The sequence below is a fragment of the Synchiropus splendidus genome, chromosome 8 (genome assembly GCF_027744825.2).
Source record: "Synchiropus splendidus isolate RoL2022-P1 chromosome 8, RoL_Sspl_1.0, whole genome shotgun sequence".
Lineage (NCBI taxonomy): Eukaryota > Metazoa > Chordata > Actinopteri > Syngnathiformes > Callionymidae > Synchiropus > Synchiropus splendidus.
Window position 1 is genome coordinate 9,071,469 of NC_071341.1, and position 20,943 is coordinate 9,092,411.

General features: G+C 43.7%; 1 protein-coding gene across 2 annotated transcripts; it reads left to right on the plus strand.

The window, feature by feature from the left end:
* The first annotated feature begins 1,027 nt into the window (after positions 1-1,027).
* git1 (G protein-coupled receptor kinase interacting ArfGAP 1) lies at positions 1,028-20,404 on the plus strand. Of its 2 annotated transcripts, XM_053873122.1 has the most exons (21): positions 1,028-1,419; positions 6,661-6,794; positions 6,910-7,022; positions 7,149-7,254; positions 7,530-7,616; positions 9,970-10,100; positions 10,181-10,275; positions 10,343-10,385; positions 10,823-10,849; positions 11,314-11,362; positions 12,561-12,633; positions 13,174-13,271; positions 13,962-14,073; positions 14,422-14,546; positions 15,104-15,256; positions 15,960-16,316; positions 17,119-17,199; positions 17,330-17,406; positions 17,617-17,796; positions 17,863-17,926; positions 17,987-20,404. In XM_053873122.1, exons 1-21 carry the CDS (start codon positions 1,368-1,370, stop codon positions 18,200-18,202), a joined length of 2,373 nt encoding a protein of 790 aa, XP_053729097.1. In that variant the 5' UTR covers positions 1,028-1,367; the 3' UTR covers positions 18,203-20,404. The 2 variants fall into 2 exon arrangements, with proteins under 2 accessions (XP_053729097.1, XP_053729098.1); XM_053873123.1 differs by lacking the exon at positions 10,823-10,849.
* Positions 20,405-20,943: the final 539 nt, after the last annotated feature.

The following is a 20,943-nucleotide window of genomic DNA, read 5'->3' on the forward strand; positions in this document are numbered from 1 at the left end:
AGAAGAAAGGGTTGCCTTTAGCAGGTGGGTAGCAACCACCGGAAATGTCCATCAGAATTCTACACTCTATTTTGAGGGGAATGAGATTTAACCTTTATTTTTGTATTACATCTGATATGAATAAGGTGTTCATTTTCAGCCTGGAGTCAAAGGTAACATGGGGTTTAGATGAAACTCAATCATGCGCCAGGACAAAACACAGTCCAAGTCGCGAATAGTGCACATCAGGGACATATATGACAGAAAATTACAACCTAAACAGAATTCCATATCAGTCTATATTTTAATTCTTGGGTGTCAATGTTGGCATGAAAGATTTATGAAAGATCACAGCTTTAAACACATCCACTTTCCAATCCCATGCATTTGCATCAATGTTATGAATTTTCCAGATTTATTTATGTTTAAGCAGATATGCCAGTGATGATGTCGACATATAAGAGGAGATGAGCAAGGTCTCTTTTTGTGCCAAAGCTCTTGTCCGAAGTGATTTGGCAGGCACTGGACCTAGAGTTGACAGGGGTAGAGGAGTTTGTGGACGAAATGAGATGCGCTTGTATTTTTTTGTTTACTAAAAAAAGCCCTCTGTATTGACACGTTACGTATTTAAATTGATCGGTCACCCCAACTCAATAATTATCAATACTTATTTATAACCCTTGGGTTAATTTTACAATTACCGCCAGCAAAAACCCAACCCTAAACACGACTGAATATCTTATTACAGGATTTTTGTATCTGTTATTGAGTTTGACACTTTTTTCATGCTTTATGCAGAATGTATTTTATTTTTGAAGCCTCAATGTTTTTTTGTTTTGTTGTGTAGACACAGAAGTTTGTAGAGTTTCCATCTCCAGGCTAACTCATTAAGTATTAAAAAGAAATGTTTATCAATTCAATTATTATTATTATTATTATTATTATTATTATTATTATTATTGAGCTCTCAAGGCCAGTGAGGCGATGTGGCCCCTCCTCACCTCTTTGCCCCGCAGGTGGGCTGCAGAGTCTGGGTGTGTGGAGCGGAAACTGACAGGTAGAGAGCTGCCGTCTCCCGGCGAGTCGATGGCAATGCAGCGAACAGATTCAATAAATATTGCGGTAAGAGCTTCCCACTGGTGGTGATTAGCTCCGCGATGTAAGCACAAGTTGAGGACCGGCTTCGAGTTCAGCTGTGGACGTCAACCAAGAGGGGGGAAACGGGGAACTCTCGTGTCACTTGGCCGGAGCAAGCGCTCCCACCACCCGGCTTCCGGAGATTCAGGGGCCGCATCGCTTGACGGCAGACGTCGGTCTGTAGCTCGGGGGAAAAGGGCGACGACCACATCTCCGCCGACGTCCACCTCAAGGTTCAAGCCACTACCGAAATGTCACGAAAGCTACAAAGGACTGAAGTCTGCGCCGACTGCAGTGCGCCAGGTAAGGGCGAGACAATGCAACAAGAAGACGCTAGGGTTTTCTTGGAACAATGCGACGGAGGGGGGCGACCTATTGGGACATGGGAGCCGAGATTGACGCTCTGTCAGTGGGACTGCAAAGTAGGAAAACGGCCAGGGCGTCCTATCACAGTTTAGGCCCAAAATAAACAGTGGCAGAGGCGTGCTATTTACGACAAGTAAATCTTTATCGCGCGCTCGAGAGGAGGCAGTCGTGGTTGTGTGTTCCTCACGTCTGCCGACGGACGTGTATTTGGACATTTTGTTATTGTTTACACTCGGCTGGTGTTGTGTACCTGGCTACCGTCGTTAGCTTAGCTTAGCCTGCGAGCTAACTTGGGCTATACGGCAAGTTTAGCGAACCGGGTTTTAACTGCGAGTGACAGAGAGGATATTTGGTCTCTAAAACTGCAGTATTTCCGAATGAAACAAGTAACTTACATTTAGTCTCATTATTCGGTTGGTGTTTTTACTTTAATTTATTTTAAAATTGATGAACTAGAGATACTTGAAGTCACAGTTTTTTTGAGCGAGCAGATACTTCAAACACCACTGTTACTAATTCTGTGACAACAATGGCAACAACCATTACTACACACAAGAACTATGTAGTTTTAAATCAGATGATGCTGGTAGTGATTGTTTTGGATTGTTAAAACTTGCTCAATTTAACACCCATTCCAAGTGAGATTGCTACAACTACTACTGACATTGAAACAATCCAGGAGTGGTTCAACTATATATATATATATATATATATATATATATATATATTTTTTTTTTTTTTTTTTTTTTTTTTCTTCTTGTGATCCTTTTGGCGAACAATCATCTGAGACTTTGGTTCTGAATTGGTAACTATTTAAAAAAAATGGCCAAAAGTGGCCAAATTGTGACAGGCTGCATCGCGGCATTGAAACAAGCCAAACTGCAAATTTGAAGCCTAATATACTGTAGTTCCTACTTTACGCAAGTAGATTGCGGACACCTGCAACTTCAGTATTGGCAAACATTTGATGGCGTTTTCTATCAACTTTTAGGAGTAAACAGGTTGAAAACTAAACCTGCCAGCGACTAGGACCGTTTTAGTTGCTCAGTGCAGCAGTAACAGAGACCTGGAGAGCAAACTTTGACTGACACAGATTCAGAAGAGTGACATTCACAGACTGATGAAGATCGTGTGTGAGGCAGAAAGTGCTTCTGCACGTAGTGACAGCATGCCAGTTTGCTGTGACAGTTCACAAAAAGAACATAGTGGAGCTGATCAATGATTCATGGTATGGGGAACATTAAAATGCGGAAATGTCAAAGCGACATGGTAGAAGTCAGTCACAATCCTGCTGTAAATGACCCTTGGTGATGCCCAGCCATCGTCATCATCATCATTGGTCTTTAGATGAGGAAGTGTTTTACCGGCGAATCAGATGAACTTCTGTAAAAGTTATGCCATTCACTGTGGCCGGCGCCTGATGACCTGATAATATACACGTTAGATGAGTAAATTTACTTCCATTGTAGGCAGATATTTACTTCTCATGATTAATAACTAGCATTTTTACTGTCATTCGTTCAGTAAATGACAAAATGTTTTACTTTTTAACAGTTGAGTTTTCCATTGAGACAATGTTGCATTGATTAAATGTTTGAAAGAATTTGGTTGCAAATAGAAAGCTCTTTATTTCCTCATTTTAACATCTATCCAAGATAGAGAGTTAATGCAACATAGCATAGTACGGGGTGATTTGACACCAAAATTCTGAGATATTCCTAACTCTCATGTTTAACACATTTAAGTAATTTAAGACATAGTGTTGTGGCAACTTAGTGACATATGTATTGTATTTATTTTCTATGTCAAAGACAAAAAATGATGTATCTCTGCTCATTTTAATTCGCTTCTGTGTCAACTAAGATGCTGTCATTGGTGCTCTAAAAATTGCCGCTCAGTTGCGTGCACATTCATTCATGTGCATATGCACCGTCTTTATAGCAGCTGCTCTCTTCACAGCTGCTCACATGGACAGCACTGTTAGCATTTGGTCAAAGCTTAGGGCCCCTATCCCTCAGTTGTCACATATATGAACTAAATGCAGTGTTTGGGTCATCGGTTTGCATTTTGTCGTCACGCAAACTGCTGACTTGGTCCGCAGTGGCAGGCCACGTCCTTGCCACCTAGCCCTGACATACTGGTGGAAAACTTGAGTCGTTCATCCACCAAGACTGATGCAGCCTGTCTTACCGGTGCCTAAGGACATGTTTTATCACATCGTTTCACACCTCATGTATTATAGCAAGAAGGATCATGCCGTGGTTGTAGAGCAAAGTGCAGCTGTTTTATTTTAACCTAAAAAAATCCATCGTTTCGATGGCATATGAAATCACCTGGGGTTGAAATTAGTCCACCAACTGAATTTGTGCATAAACGCAGTCATCTCTCAAATGATAGTGACTGATAGTTTGGTTGACTCTGAATGAGTTGAATCTTGTGGTTTTTTTTGTGGAGAATATATCTTTGTATATTCTATAGGGCAGCAATGTAAAATAGACATGTTGTCAGTGCAAAATGTTTGAGTTATAATCGAGCAAATATGCTGCTGCCAGTCATCGTTGTATATTTAATATCTTAATGGTGTGGTGGTTTGAATGATCCTGTGGGCCAAGCTGATTGTGTAGCCTTTGGAACTTTTCCTATTTTTCGTACAGATTGGGGAATTAAATGGATGCAGCCCAACCTTTAAAACGGTCCTGTTATTGCTCCAGAAACATTCTGCATGGCTTTGTCTCCTATCAAGGCCATTTTGAACGTTAGGCTTCATTCGTAGCAGGCCAAAGATTCAGGCGCAGTTCATCTAGTAATGGATTATTTTAGCTCCATTAATACGCTAAGCCCAGACAGTTTTATCCTGGCCCAAAAAGTGACTAATGCACGGAGTAGCTGTGTGTGTATGGTTGAGCATATATACATACTGACATGCTAGTGCAAACACTCACCTAGAACAAAAGTCTCACCTCAAACAATAACAAAATAAGGTCTGCTACGGATAACTGAAATGTAGGATGTCCCGATGCCACTTTTTTGCCGACCGAGTACGAGTCAGGACAATTGATTACTTGCACATACTGAGTACTGACACGAGAACGTAATGATACCTTAACAACCATTTTAAATGATGCATTTGAAAATTATTCTGCATGACTCCATTGCCACTGATTTCACTTTGAACATTTCAGGTTTTGCCTGGGCAATCTACGTAAATGCTAAGATCGTGGTCCTGCATACTGGTTTACCTGTACAGTGTCCCCTCGGCTTTACGTTCTGATAGTTCAAGCAACCATAATGTGACCCTGGGTTAGCGCAAGTCTTTGTAACCACTGATAACTTAACTTATTGAGCGGTTTCTTGAATTAAGCACAACATGTCCATGTTGCATCCTAAATTTGAACAGTGAACTTTCACAACTTGCGAAATTTGATCAACAAGGATCATGGCAGGGGGCAAGTGCCTGCTAGGAAGGCTTGAATCAGCTGATCTTTTTTAAATCACCTTCTGCGAAGTTACGGTGGAAAACAGTGCCGGAAAAATAAGGTGTCCTCAAGGCGTCCTGCCTAAAAGTAGGGCATCCCATTTTCAGTATCAGACGTCCTCGGGACACCCAGAGCTGGCGTGCAAAACAGCTTGACAGTTTTGATGGAGATCACTCTGTTTCTTTACACTCTATTTGAAAGATCCCTAGACTGTCACAAGAGTTGCAATCTCCATCTGCTTCTTAGAGCTGCCAAGTGGTCTTCACTGGAAAATCTTAAAAAGACCAATATTTTGACACAGCGGTCACTGTGGCACTTATAATTACTATATAATTAGTCAAACAACAAAGTGAATTCACATTTTCGAAACCCTGAAGGTTAATGAAGATATAATCCCGCATTTGTTCAGTGAAGTTAAAGCATTATGTTAGTGATTAGTAACCCAGCACAAAGTAAGTTTTTGATGTTGCTCTTGCTTATCCTTTTGTGGCCTGAGGGTCTGAAAATGACAGACAAAGAAGTGGCCCGCCTGCTTCTGTGTGAACTGGCCCCCAGGCAATTGTCACTGCTGTGGTATGTGTCACACACATCAAACGTTAAGTGTTTTGGAAGACTTTCATCTGTAAATCTCAAAGTGTTCGGAAAGGGTCTGAGGTCTATTATCATGTACGGTAAAGTTCCTGAGATTTGAATTTGATCACACATTTGCGGCAGGTTTATTGGCTGCCCACTTGTGATGGGGCTGTCGTGTTCCACTGCACCCTAGTGGTGCGCTGTTGGATTAAAAACTAGTGACTGTAGAGACCCTTCATATAAAGAGAACTGTTGAACTAATCCAGGGGTGGCCAACCAGTCAGAGGCTAAGAGCCACATACCTTTATTGTGTTGCTACAAAGAGCCACAAATATGTACATGTGGCAGACAAGACTCACCTGAACAGTAGTATCGTGATTAAAGCACATCCCTTTGTGTCACAGAGTTGCCAGTTTGTGTCCGGCGTCCCTTGTGCATTTTAAAATTTATACATTTTACCGTGATGCTCTTCATAATATCAAGCGGCACAGATAGAAATGTGCATGCAATTTGTTTTAGTTTTTATATTTTTTTGTTTTTATATATATATTTTTTTTACCTGGCTCATGCTGCCAATAACGTGGCCCTGGTCTGTGTGTGTGTGGGCGACGCTGCAGACTGGAGCGTATCATGTCGACTCTTCCCTCCACTAAATTCAACGGACTACATGGCGATCAACGATTAATAATACGCGAAACATATGCCATGGGTTTAGTTTTGGTCATGACAAAGTCAAACGTGGAACTAAGTCATTTCAAACGTGTCTCATTGCCATTGTTTGGCGCACATGCGGCGAGGCGCATTGGTTACGTTTCAAAGTTAAATGCGATTCAAAGTCTTCGACCAATATCTTGAAATTTCGCTGGAATAGCTCTTACTGTTCCGGCTTATTTTCGCGGCTCATGTGGTGAAGAGCCGCATGAAACTGGGTAAAGAGTAGCAAGTGGCTCGGGAGCCCGGATTAGCCCGGCCTGAACTAACCAGTGTGAGATAGTCTGAGATTTGTGATGTGGAATACCGTACCGATGCTGAAAGACCGTAGAAGACTGGTCAGAATGTCGGTAGTTCACCAAATCAGTTCGTACAAACGTGTCAGTAAATGTAGCTCTGAAATTTTAATTTCTTGCAGACCCAGGGTGGACGAGCATCAACAGGGGGGTCCTGATCTGTGATGAATGCTGTTCAGTCCATCGCAGTTTAGGTCGCCATATCTCAATAGTCAAGCACCTGAGACACAGTGGATGGCCTCCCGCACTGCTGCAGGTAAAATGCTGTTTAAGGATGGTTTGATGAAACCCTCTCCCTTTTTTTTTTTTGTCGATGGCATTTCAAAATGTGTAGCATCTTCATTATCTGGCATCATTGCTGTCTGTTGCAGATGGTTCAAACCTTGGCGGGGAGCGGGGCCAACTCCATATGGGAACACAGTCTCTTGGATCCTGCTCAGGTGCAAAGTGGTCGCCGAAAACCCAACCCCCAAGACAAAGTCCAGTGAGTTGCCGTTTTAATAAACGCCGAATGGAAAGTTGGATATATTGATTTGACTTCACTTGTCAGGCACTATTATTGGAGATATTATTATGTTTTCATATTGATCTGTTTCTGTTTTCTCTGCAGTCCAACAAAGTCAGAGTTCATCAGAGCCAAATATCAGATGCTTGCCTTTGTGCACAAGCTGCCCTGCCGCGATGATGATGGCGTCACGACTAAAGACCTCAGCAAGGTGAGAGCCGTGTGTTCATCTTGAGATATGAATGCATCTCAATGAGTCAATAAGGGCATATTAGTCTGCTAAACCTGCACATTAGAGCTCAGCTTGCGGCTTCTCTTATGGGATGGTTCTCGCAGATTTGAATATCTTTGATGCAGCCGGATGATATAGTGATACTATCTTAATGTGCTGTAACTCCAGGGTGGCTTTTTAGGATATTTTTGTTTATCCACCCACAACTCTGCTGTCTTCTTTATCTCCTCCCCCTCCTTCTGTTTCTCAATTAGCAACTTCACTCAAGTGTGCGGACAGGGAGTTTAGAGACGTGTCTTCGGCTGCTGTCTCTCGGAGCTCAGGCCAACTTCTTTCATCCGGTACGTATATTGAATTTGCCTGCTGACACACTGTAATCGAGGGGAAAGGCATTATGTTCCTGTTTGTGTCTTACATAAATAAAAACGATGAAGACAGTACATCTGCAGAATTCACTGCTCTTTTCGAAACACTGCCATTTCTATGTGTGTGTTTACCAACTGAGGGCTGTCCTGTCCACTTTTACGAACATTATATTGGGTTTGTGTTTCACAAGTTGGAGTTTTTTTTTTATATTGGGGAAGGCATATTAACCATTGGTCAGCCATATACTTGCTTATTTACTGTTAATAACCAGCAATTGTGGTGTTGCAGTGAACTTTCAGTGACCATTTTAGTGTTAAATATAATCATGCTTAATAAATTGTTCATCCGTACTTAATACCGTATTTTCCGGACTACAGAGCGCACCGGAATATTAGCCGCACCCACCAAATCTAAGAAGGAAAATGGATTTTGTTCATACATAAGCCGCACCGCTCTATAAGCCGCGGGTGCACCGTTGCTGTCTGCGCCACAGAAAATGCATGAGGATCACTTCTAACGATCCTCTAGTACTAGTTTTGAAAACGGGGTCCAGTGTCGAGACTGACTCATGAAACAATCTTGCCAATGTTCTGAACTCCAGTCATGAACTCCTCACATCTTATTTACATTTAAAGTGTTCAGAAAGCGCTGTTTTCACCCTCCAGTAGATCGTCTCTGTTAGCAGAGCTGCGGACACGCGGGCGAAAACAGCGCAATTTGAGCGCTTTAAAGGTAAATAAAACGCCCGTGATGTCATCGGTTTGATGTGACGAAGCTCAATATTTTTGCCAGCAAAGAGCATGTTCATTAGACTCTAAAAACTCGGGATGCTCCGAGAGACAGGGAGAGCACTCAGCTGAAGTAGCTGTCTTCAACCTCTTTCATGAAAGTTCTCACTCTGGACGGTTGCAAACGTTTCAGATTCACCGCGAACGCTGCATCTGACACACACAAGACTGCAGCGGATTCAGTCCCGGTTGATTCCGTCTTAAAACGACACCTGAGAAAGGCTGCTCATCTGGCGCGGTGAAATTAATGATTATTTCTCGGGCAATATGCTTCGCGTTCTGAACGTCACGCTCAGACCGGCGAGTGTCGCGAGTGACCGCTGGTTCCTGCAGTTTCACTTTCATGAGCACCAGAAAACTCTGTGCTCCGTCAAGTGCTGGTGTTTTAAATATCGTATTGAATTCGTGGCGTTGACGCCCTTTAACGTGCATGTGCTGCAGGATGCAAACTTGACATGACAGACTGAAAAAAGCTTCCGCATTAGACACGCCGTTGCCAAGCGAGTGGCGAGTCGGCAGGGAGGAGCGGACGCATCACAAACCGCGGGCGGTGCCTCATCAGAACGGCTGCTGTCACATGTGCTCGGATTTTGTGACCGGCAATGACAGGCAGTGGTCGGCATTCACAGATCACAACCAGTTCAGCCTTTCATAATCGGTGGCCGATTGTTTGGAATATCCCTGTAAAAATCAATATATTAGCCGCATCGTTTTATAAGCCGCAGGGTTCAGACCGCGAGAAAAAAGTAGCGGCTTATAGTCCGGAAATTACGGTAATATGTATTACTGGCTAATATGCTGCTGATACGAGTGTGAATAAGTAGTTTCCAAAACTAACTTGCAACTAGAATTAGACGTCTTTATTGTTCGTGCAAGGATGTCTAGTTTCCATGTAGCATAATAAAGTCTATTTACATGGAAGGTTGTTTTTTTTTGAGATCCACTCTTTTAGTATTTTCTCAATCATTATAAGGTTCTTGACGTCAGGCTTACAGAATTGGACCACTTTCAGAATAATGTTGAATTACATGTTTGCTAGGAAATTGATTCAGAATTAGATCGAGAATCAGAGGTGAAATTTCAACGGCTCACGTGGGAACAAATTCTATTTGAGTAGAGGTGTGGGGGAACAGCCTCAAAAGCAATGCTCCTTCTCCAGTGATTCTGCTACAGATGAAGGCTGTAATCATAATATAAAATTTAGAATATGGAGCACGTAAGAATGAGCCGTTTGCTAAAGCGAGATTACTGAAGTCACCAGTGGTGGTGGAGAGAAACTCCGGATCACCTATAGAGACTGTTTAAACAGAGCAGAGAGGAAGAGGGAACTTCTACCAACCATATGGTAGAACCACACTAACACAAATGTACACTGCAATAGTGGGGGTGAAGCTGTGGAACTTCAAAATTAATCTGGAGAAGAAACTTCACTGATCAGAACCGACTGACGGCAACACACAACTGACTGACTGTAGACAGAATTGCACAATGTAAAGGACATGATGTCATTTTTTTTCTTTGAATGTTGTGTTCCCACCAGGAAAAAGGCACAACCCCTTTACATGTAGCAGCCAAAGCTGGTCAGATCTTGCAAGCTGAACTATTAGTAGTATATGGTGCAGACCCAGGAGCGCCGGACATCAATGGGCGCACGCCCATGGATTATGCAAGGTACTGCTGAATTGAAATATACAGTATAACCAGTACAGTTAGCTGATCTGTGCGTTGATGTTATTGGTTGTGTGATTCAGGCAGGCGGGCCATCTGGAGCTTGCTGAGCGACTAGTTGAGTGCCAGTACGAGCTAACAGACCGGCTAGCTTTCTACCTGTGTGGCCGGCGTCCTGGTATGCATACTTGCATTCAGAGAAACACAAAAGCTGATAACTAAGTTCTTGACCTTTTCTTTCTCAGACCACAAGAATGGCCACTATATCATTCCTCAAATGGCAGACAGGTATGGACTTTCTTGTCAGTCTGTGGATCAAGCTCTGTTATAGTTGGTGATTATAATTATTCATGACAATGCGGTGGAATATTCTACCCAATGAGTGGCGCTGTAACATATGAAGAAGATTGACTGCATTAATATAATCGTCTTCTTCCTGATGTAGAAACATGTGCTTTTGTAATTGGGAGAAAAGATTATGACCCGCTACGTTTTTATATCAGTTCAGCATTAAAACCAGGACACTTGAAAATCATCATGTGACCTCAGCGGATTACTTTGGCTGCACGCTAACTCCACTTGCATCTGTTCTGTTCTTTTGAGTGATTCCTTTGGTGAATTAAACTGGTGTTCATGTGGCTTCTGTACTCTTCTTTCTGTCTGTGTCTATCTCTTTCTTACTCGATTTCTTGTTCTCTCCTCTCCGCTGCGCTTGGTGGAGCCAGAGCTCGTCCTAAGTGCCCGTCACAGAGGTACCTTTACTTCCCTTGTTCAGTTTTTCTCACAAAAAAATCCCTTCTGCTCAGCATTTTCTACCCTTTTCTATAGTGGAACTCTAGTGGTAGATTTTAGGTTACGTTCTGTCCATTATGGTCTTATATTAAGCTGACACCTACAAGTATTTACGAAACATTTTTCACACATTCCTATAGCCAAGTGTTGATGAAGAGCAACACAAGCATTCCATTGCAATGGCTACAGTTTACACAAGAATATGTTTTTCATGGTTGGGGTTATACAATTTTCACCTCCTGCTTCAGTCTTTTGAAATGCTAGAGACTACGCCTCCCCTTCGATTTCACTATGCTACTGTTCTCTGCTGATCCTTCATCTTTTAATTCTTTCACATTCCTTCGTCTATGTGCTACACACCCTACCTTTATGATCCTGTCCAGTTTTCTTCTCCCATCTAACCCCTGAATATTGTCTTTTGTAGTCTGGACCTCTCAGAGCTGGCCAAGGCTGCCAAGAAGAAGCTGCAAGCGGTGAGTTCATTCGTGATGCTGTTGAAGATATGATCTCACTGAAGTCTCACATGGGGCTTTTTTTGGCGTATAACGCTCCAGTTTCTTGATGCCAAATGCATGTTTTACTCAGCTATAAAGTGAAGTCCTCAATTTAGATTCTATGCACCCGATGGGTTTAAAGTTGGTCTTCAGTTGCAAAAGAATGTATTGTGTATTTCACATTTATATTTAGGGCTCCCACAGAAATATTTATTTGGTGTCAGAAATCACATTGAATTTCATTTTGTGGGAGCATTTCTAGTCTAGTGCATCGTGGTCTGCAGAGATTTAGGAAGTCTGAGGGAATGGATATTGCAGATCATTAGCTACTTACTTGCTCATATACTTTAGTGGCCCCTTGTGCTTGTTAACAAATGCACAGCACTGAACAGGGTGATACATCAGTGTCCTGCTGCTGTGCGTGTTGTAATTGTTGCACTGTTCTTATTGGTTACCATTTACTCATTATCCTATGAAATGTTCTTTTTATTTATTTATCTTGCAAAGCTCTGAAATTGCTCCTGTGGCTAATGCTGAGGTGAAGACATGCTTGTAAATATTTGTGTAAGATAGAAGACATTTGGTCTTTAATAATGCAATAAATTTGCTCTATGAGCAAAGAGTATTCTGATTTAAAAGTAGAGAGCACATTCCTGAGCTTTTTATCTCATACCTGTGCATCAGGGACATGAAGAGGTGTGACCAGGGAAGATTCAGTCGATAGTTGCAGATGCTGACTTTAGAGTGTCTGAACCCTGCAACACCTAATGCTCCCAATTGGCTTCAAGTTGTTTCCATTATACCATCAGCCAACAACATATTCCCATAGTGAGTGTACTGGTATTTCACTTCACTATGTACCACTTTGTCGTGGCTGTTTTAAGCAGATACCTGTAGCAGAAAAAAAGGATTCGATAGGTTAAAATGGAGTGGTCTATAGCTGTAAAGATTTCACATGACACTGATAGTGTTTTCCCTCATTTTTACAGTTGTGTGGTTTGTTTCTCTGTCTGTGTCAGTCTTATAAAATTCAGTCAGATGGATATCAGCTTTTTTTTTTTGAAACCATGACAACAGCCTTGATTCATTTGATTTTTTTTTTTAAGCAATTTTCTGCCCGACAGATCTCAATGACTCTTTGGACAGCCATGCTAATGTATCTGTTTGTGTGTGACAGCTAAATAACCGACTGTTTGAGGAGCTTGCGATGGATGTCTATGACGAAGTTGACCGCAGAGAAAATGACGCAGGTGATTTTCTTTTCCTCTCTCTGTTAAGTTGCACTCAAGAAGAGAAACTAACTTTTTCCCATTACAGCCCATGTGGCAACATGACTCTATCCCATCATTGATGTAATTGTCAGAGATTGGTGAAGTGATGTCGACTGCTTTAGCAGACAGGCAGCAATTTGGAGAAGCTCAAACAGAGTGTGAGGAGGAGGAGGTGGGAGGAGGAGAAGCTGAGGGAGGAAGTGCCTCAAAAGTGTTGACTTTCTCCTCCTCTTTGCCTCTTTCTTTCCCTTAGTGTAGCAGTCAATTTGTGCTTTTGACAGAAGCACAGCAGGTAAGTTGTGGGGGCACACGCAGACACTCACACTTCATTGACAATGGAAGAGCTCACAGTACAACAGCTTGATTTGTGCTTTGTTGAGACCAGTGTGTGTGTGTGTGTGTGTGGGTGGGTGAGCTGGCGAGTTGGCTGTTCATGATCCAGCCAGATGATTTTGTTGCTTAAACAAGCTAAAACTCAAATGCAAAGACTTATTTTTGACCATTTATTTCTGTCTCCAGTGTGGCTGACGACTCAGAACCACAGCACTCTGGTCACTGAACGAAGCGCTGTGCCATTTTTACCCGTCAACCCCGAGTATTCTGCAACTCGTAACCAGGTAAACACTGCACACATGCTTTCAATTTATTGATTGCCATGCATGAACACTTTTGATTCCCCATGTGAATATTGAATCAGGACTTGTTTTGAGTAACATGATGATCCAATGCTGCATTTAACTCTCCCGTTTAATGAAGAAGGTACACGTGTTTCTAGTGAAGATGTAATCTGTCAGATATTTTTTTTCCCCCTCCTGTCTGTGTGAACAAGAAAATCCCATGTGTCCTCTCACATATTTTCTCGTGATGTGTTGGGGCTCATTTGTGTAAACATTGACTTTTAGCAGGGACACAGAAAAAAAAGCGCCACGTTTGCTTTGCCTTGTGTGGGCAGTTTGTTCTGCTCCGTAACAGCAGTCTGCTTGTGGTGAGAAAGGAAGCAGTTTTTTTTTTTGCTTTCAGAGGTGTTGTAAAATAGTGCTTTTCCTCGTGTGTCCAGTCATGAAACAGATCGTTGTCTTCATTCCGGCTGCTAACTTACAGTAGTTCTAAAACGGCACATGAGGGATGCATGAGCGTCATCTGTGTTTAGGATGAATTGGTTTTTCCACATCACATGGTCGGTGACCACAGTCTTCACATAGTGTTCTCTGCATGTGGAGTTTAATAGTCCACTAAACGCAATTTCTGAAATGATAGAATCTTGAAAACTAAATTCTTCTAATGTGGTTGTTGCTCATCTCTTCCAGGGACGTCAGAAGCTCGCTCGTTTTAATGCCCGGGAGTTTGCCACCCTCATTATAGACATTCTGAGTGATGCCAAAAGGAGACAGCAGGGAAAAGGTCTCAGCAGCCCCACTGGTGAGCTCTCCAGAAGGGAGGGGTGGGCTGGTTCTAATTTGTCAACACTGAAGGTCAGAAGTTTAATCTCGTGCCCTCGCTGTGTGTGTTCAGAGATGAATGTCATTTCATGTACTGTATATATTGCTACCTAAAGAAAGAGGTGTGGAATTAACCAGCAATCTTCAAACAAATCATCTTTATTGCATGGATTAAATATATAATGAGGAAATATTCACTATTTTACAGTAACTAATGAATGCTGACTTTTTGTTGTTTACATCTTGTCACCTTTTAAGTTTTAAGGTTTAGGTGGTTTCATAAAAGCTTAACAATAATTCAATGCAAATGTACTTTTTAATCCTTCAGACCTACTGGATATTGGCTTTGATGACGACCAGCATGACTACGACAGTGTAGCCTCTGATGAAGACACTGACAGTGAGCTGACGGCCCAAAACAACAACAACACGCAGCGGAGTAACCGCGCAAAGGTAACACACATGCTGTCTTCGGTGGGGGATTGCTACTTTGCATCGAGAAAGGCCATAAAAGCCCTTCCATAGCTTCCTCCATTTCTTCTTGTCCCAGCATGCTGTTGAGGGAGTGGCCACAACGCAAGCTGCCACATAGCTCCTGAGTGACATCACATGCTATTCTGGGTCAGAGAGGCATTGTTCATTCAGAGAAGGAGAAGGGAATGATTATAGTGAGTGAGTGAAGTGATATAGTTCATCTTCAGATTTAAACATTGTGAGCTGCTCTGCAGAAACTAAATAGCTAACATCAAATGGATATAGGCATGATTGTTTTTTGAGAAATTAGTATTGTAAACGTTCCACATGAACAAGAGGTTCTGTTCCATGAGCTGAAGCTCAACTCTGTGATGTGTGTGAGGTCAGCTTCTGTGGTCGTACAATGGCTTGAACTCAATTTGTCTGTTAAAATCATATCCTCTGGTTGCGTACCAGGAGGTCCAACACTGATACCTGTTGATATTTCAAAGGACTGAGATTGCTTTCTTTCTGCTCCCTCCCCTTCCCCTCTTCAGAGCATGGACTCGTCTGATCTGTCGGATGGTCCCATCACCCTGCAGGAGTACCTGGAGGTGAAGAAAGCGCTGGCCTCTTCTGAAGCAAAGGTGCAGCAGCTGATGAAAGTCAACAACAACCTGAGTGAGGAGCTCAGACGGCTGCAGAAGGAGGTACAGAGAAGAGAAAACATTGGATTAATTCGATGTTTGACCCAGAAATGATTTGGGAGGGAGATGTGCCGGGACAAATGATGAAAATTTGGGGGCTGTGAAAGCAATAAGAGAGAGGCCGGGTGGGAGCAATTGATCCAGACAGAAGGAGGGCAGCATGACGGAGTGACATCTGAATATTTCAATCTTTTTCAAAGTGTGTCATTCTCCTCAATATTGTTCATTCGATGATGTATTGTGTGACTTTCTTTTCTCAGTGTGGTAACAGAAGAAGCTGCCATGTTCTGCATCAAAACTCTTTTATTTACTACCATGTCATGATTCCCAACATTTATTTCCTGAATGTGAAATGCATAAGTAGGTTTATTATGAAACAATCCGCTGTCATGCATGGCGGAATATTATACGACAGGTTTTATAGTTGTTAATTCAGGTATGTAGCCTTCCACTCCTTACCCAACACCCACTTCCTGTCTCATCATCCAGAGCGTGCATCCTACGTACCCCTCCTGCCAGCTCATGTGTGAAGTGCCCTGTTTGACCCATTACTGTTGATGTTATTATGGATGCTTGTCTTTGACCATTCGGTTGACACCCTCCCCTTCCCCACAACCGCCCCATTTTCCCTCCTTCCATGCTTCTCATTCCCCCCTGCTCCCCTTCCTCCCTCCTCCTCCACCACCCTCCTCCTCCTCTTCTGTAGATCACACGGATGCAGACAGAGAACGGCGTGCTGCGGGGGAGCCAGCAGGCTGGGGGGGCCGCCGGCCATGGGGTCGGGGGACCTGGTGGAGGAGGAGGAGGCGGCGGCAGCACCCACTGGCAAGGTGGCGGTACGCGAGGAGTAATGGGTGGAGTGGGACTTAGTGGATTTGGGTCAGGAGCAGATCCCCCTGGGCTCTCAGTGCCCTCCTCAGTCACCCCCCACTCCCACACGCATCGGAGGGACCGCCAAGCCTTCTCCATGTACGAACCAGGCGCTGCCCCTGGCCCCACTGCCCACGGCCCCCCAGCCCTGGACTCCCTAACAGCTCGGCTGCAGCCCCTCAACACACCCAGCGTAAGTTAGAAATCTTCCGGCCCCCTATTTTTAATTCCCACCTTCCTCCTGGTGGTCCTGGTTGGTTCTCTTAAGCCTGACTAATGGACGATGGTCTGGTCCTTCTCTCTGTTTTCCCACTGTCCCTGCAATTCCCAATCTTTCTTTTTGAATATCACTGATGCCAAATTCCCAATATTCGATAGCCCTACGCTGTCCACTGAGGATCAAGTGAAACTTTCATCCCACTGAATTGGAAAGGGCATGGTTGTGACCCAACAGAGAAAGATGGAATATGGGGATTGTCGTGTCTGTCCTCCTGCCTGATGACTCGGCTCTCCAGCCTGCACTCGTCGTTTCCTTCCAATCTACTAGCGCTGGGGCACAAGTCCATAACCATTAAGATGGAGATACAGTCTGCAAATGACATTCACCTTCACCAACTTTGGTGTTCGGCGCTTCTGACCACACCTGTTGGTTTACCATCGCACATTGACCTGTCTGCTTTTCTTTCCATCTATCTCCTCACCTGTCTGTCTCTGGCTCACTGTGGTGCTGCTGTGCATCCCGAGGATGTAAGCAGTCGCTCATTCATTTGTTTGGCATTCCATCTGGAAACAGACCCTGCTTGAGAATAGCATCCACATGAAGGTCCACCGCAGTTTTATTGAATGTTACTGTTGAGTCACAGAGAGCTTGAGTGCACAGCAGGGGAACAGGATAGCTGATCTGGGCGCTGCTTTCTTTAGTCTCTGCCTAGTGTTTCTCTCAGTCTTTTATTTGTTCATGGATGTTTTTCCTCCGTCGCCTCCAATCTTCACAGGTGCGGAAAGGTAGCACTGGTGGTTTAGCATCGTATGGTGGCCATCATATGTCCTCGTCTACAGAATCAAGCCGATACATGGTACGTTTTTTTTACCTTAATGAAAAGATTGCAGATCACGACACAGCTTAGCTTCCTGCAGCCTTTGTCTTCGTCATGTTTTCGCAGATTAAGTGTTGTAAGTAGTACACGTTGTCTGTCTCCCTCACAGGTGACGAAATCAGAGAGGCACGGCAGTGGAACTGACAGCGACTACGACAACACGCACACTTACGACGTCTCATTAAGGTTAGAGGCTGAAATGTTTCATGTCAGTTATTGTGCCTCTGTGTGTTTATGTCTGTTTAAAATGGTTTTATGAGGCTCATTCGCATAACCCTGACAACCGTCACTGACCAGTGGAGAAGTTACACTAAGCTGCTCACTCAATGCCGACCAACTGTCTGGGTGCAACTGTCCCAAACCTGTTAGCGTTGAAGTGTGCGTGTCTACTGTCAGCATGGGCCGCAGCAGTGAGGAGGAAGGTCGTGGGGAGTCGGAAGAGGGAGGTGGGGGAGGTGACGTCGGCGAGCCCGATCCTACCCTGCCCTGCACAGAGGACGTCATTCTGAAGACGGAACAGGTGACCAAGAACATCCAAGAGTTGCTGCGGGCGGCGCAGGAGTTCAAACATGACAGGTCAGTGTCGACCTCACTAAGTCTGGAAGTGTACCCAACATTACTGATCGTGATGTCTCTCGACAGCTTCGTGCCATGCTCTGAGAAAATCCACTCCGCAGTCACTGAGATGGCCTCTCTCTTCCCTAAAGTTAGTTCAACATTCACCGCTGTTGTTCCGTGCGTAGCTGTAACTGTGATGTCTCTACAGCGCCCTGCTCTGGACGCGGTCCACGGCTCCTTGCGCCTGTTGGCTTCCAGCGCTTCTCGGTTACAAGTGGAGTGTCGCAAAGCGGCGCCCTCAGAGCCCGGCGCCCCGGCTGTGGACTACCAACTACTCACCCAGCAGGTCATTCAATGCGCCTATGACATTGCCAAAGCTGCCAAGCAACTGGTTACCATAACCACTCGAGAAAAGAAACAGTGACCCGGCAAACTTGCATGGTTGGATCGCAAGGAAAGACGAGGGCGGGGTGGGAGGTGAACGTGTGGGTGAAGAACAGATGAGAGGGGTCTTCTGGAGCAGGGTGGAGGAAAGATTTTCTCCTACAACTCAACAATTAAACTGGAGTGAGTGCGGCAAATCTGAAGAGAGATGACAGACGCGGCAGCACCTGTGATGTTTCTAGCCGGGCTGTCACTCACCATCTCTGTTTTTTTGGGGGGGAGCAAGGAGAGCAGAAGCTTGAAGAGAGAGCTGAAGACAAAGGGAAGCAAGCCAGCGCCAACTTAGACCCTATCGTTTTCCTGTCTCCTTTCCACCTCCTCCTCCTTCTGTAAGACCGAATCTGTCTGTCCCTGCCTTGAGCGACCGACTCCCATCTAGCTCCGCCTGACTCGGACCCTCGCACTTCAGGATTGTTCCGACAGGGGTCTCTGACTATTTAGCAACCTCCCTCTGTTAGTGGGACACAGCATGATCCAGCATGTTTTCATTTCTCCTTTTTTTTTTTTTTTTCTTTCTTTGATGGAGGTTTGATCTGCACCTCTGATGAAATACTGACTAACAAAACACTTACACTGGAATCCTTGTGATTTGTCGTTCTCATGCCTTTTTTAAGTATTGATGTTTTTACTGACTCATCTTGATTTAACTGTTCATGTATGTTTATTATTGTTTTCCGTCTTAATGAGTTTCATTTAACGGACTTGGGAGAGCGGCGAATGCGTCGGACCTCATCCTGGGATTTCTGGATACCTGTGAAACTATCCTGAGGATTGGTCCAAGCACTCTGAAGATTTTAAATGTCCTACTCTGCCTCGGATCCTCAGCTAGTCTGTTTCTATGTGCGATTTTTGAAACCAGTGGGATCATCTCATCATCCTTGACTGCAGGAAAACAGTGAACTGGAAGTCGTCGTGGATGTTAGGTGGATAGAAACTGTGCTAACTCGGCCTGGAATATCAACTGACAGATGTGCCACTTCTGTGCTTGATTTCGTTTGCCTTGGTTTTTTTTGTTTTGTTCCCCACTTAAAAAAAAAAGTCTGGCAAGCACAATCAAGCCCACATTGTGATTTTTTTTTTTTTTTTTTTAAGTTCATTTATTGACAAGCTATTCATGCGGTTGCCACCTGTCACTCTTTAGAACGTTGGGATCAAAACTGTGTTTTCGTTATTTAAAAAAAATAATATATTGCACTTAGCCTATAGATCCGAACAAGTCTGAGTTGAACAGTCGCATATTTCTGCCTTTGGCATCAAGGAGACCTTTCTTTTTGATGCCCTTTCCCCCTGTCGAGCACTTTTCTCTCCGGTTTCATCGCGCTAAAACGCTTTCCAGCCCTCCTGCTCAACAGCTGTGCTCTCTGTCCGTGTCAATGATCCCTTTTTTTTTCTGTCTCTGGAGGCAATCGTTTAGTCTGTTCCTGTCAAAGCAACTCGTCTCCTGAGGACTCTTGAAATGTATCGTTTGATATCAAATGCCTTTGCACATCATCTCTCGTTTGACTGGCTACACTAACATACTGTGCTGAGTTGGCAGACATACCTGAGCGTAAAGGGCGGGGGGGGATTCTTCCCTGCTTCATGCTATATTTTTATTAAGCTACACATGTCAGTGGGATATTTTAATAAGCCAAAGTGACTCTTGGGATTTGGTGTCATGTTACCGCATCACCCTTAAAACTCCTGACACCTCATACGGAGTGAGTCGCCAGTGATATTGTGATATTGCACTATTTTTTACCATCATCTGGGTGAACTCAAGTACAAGCAGTGCAGGACTTAAGGGGCTTAATGTGAGACAAAGCCTAAGTTGCACTTTGGTTAAACACTACAGTCATCTCATAACAGAGGGGGAGAGGTTGGAAAAAAAACAAAAACAAACGCACATAGCCTCCCCCGGGGTCAGCAGACACTGTTCTATGGTGCCTCGCGTGAATGTTCAAAGCTTCAGTCTGTTTACGCCCGATAACTTTTAAGTCAAACTTTCCAGTGTCAGACACCCTCTTAAGTTGGACCAATGACTCTCTCCCCTGTTGCCTCATTGTTCTTTACTTTGGGAGATGAGTGCCGTGAGACATGTTTTGACAGAATGAAAAGAATTGTACAAAGTAGAGACTTAAAAGGGTCAACTGTTATGAACTCATAAGCTGTACATTTGTAATAAAATAAAAAGTTAATTGTCCAGCTTTTATCGTTTGTTTTTCTCCACTTTCTGTACAAATTCATGGACGGATGTTTATAGTGATGGGGCTTCATGATACAGAGTCCTTATTTTCAGAGATCAGTCGGTGGCGCTCTCAGTTTATAAATGTTTGATATTAATTTGAAAAATGGAAGGTTTCATTGAGATGAGTCAAACCCAGGTGGTTTGGAAGCTTACCATCTTGCGGGTTCTGAAAGTGAGGGCACTGTTTCATGAAGCCTCATGAACCCATCACTAGATGAACATCGTCTCATCATAGGGTTGAAATGGATGTGTAGTTCACCACACTTCAAGACTTCTGACCATGATCACCATGTTCTGTGAGTAATTTTTCACCCAGCGGTTGGTGACCATTTCCACAGCACCAACAAAGAGGACATCAGCAGTGCCTTTAAAGAATGTTTTTTCCCTGTTTATATTTATGGCATCACGCCTGATATTCCATATTTAAGAGCAGAAGTGAAATGGTGTTGGTGGCAGCATTTCTTTGTCACGTGTCAGTTGTCCTGAGGTCATCC

Coding starts and splice junctions, on each gene's coding strand:
- git1 (XM_053873122.1), top strand. CDS start 1,368: ATGTCACGAAAGCTACAAAGGACTGAAGTCTGCGCCGACTGCAGTGCG. Junction 11,363..12,560: donor CCAAGAAGAAGCTGCAAGCG/GTGAGTTCATTC, acceptor TGTGTGTGACAG/CTAAATAACCGACTGTTTGA. Junction 16,317..17,118: donor AGCCCCTCAACACACCCAGC/GTAAGTTAGAAA, acceptor CAATCTTCACAG/GTGCGGAAAGGTAGCACTGG.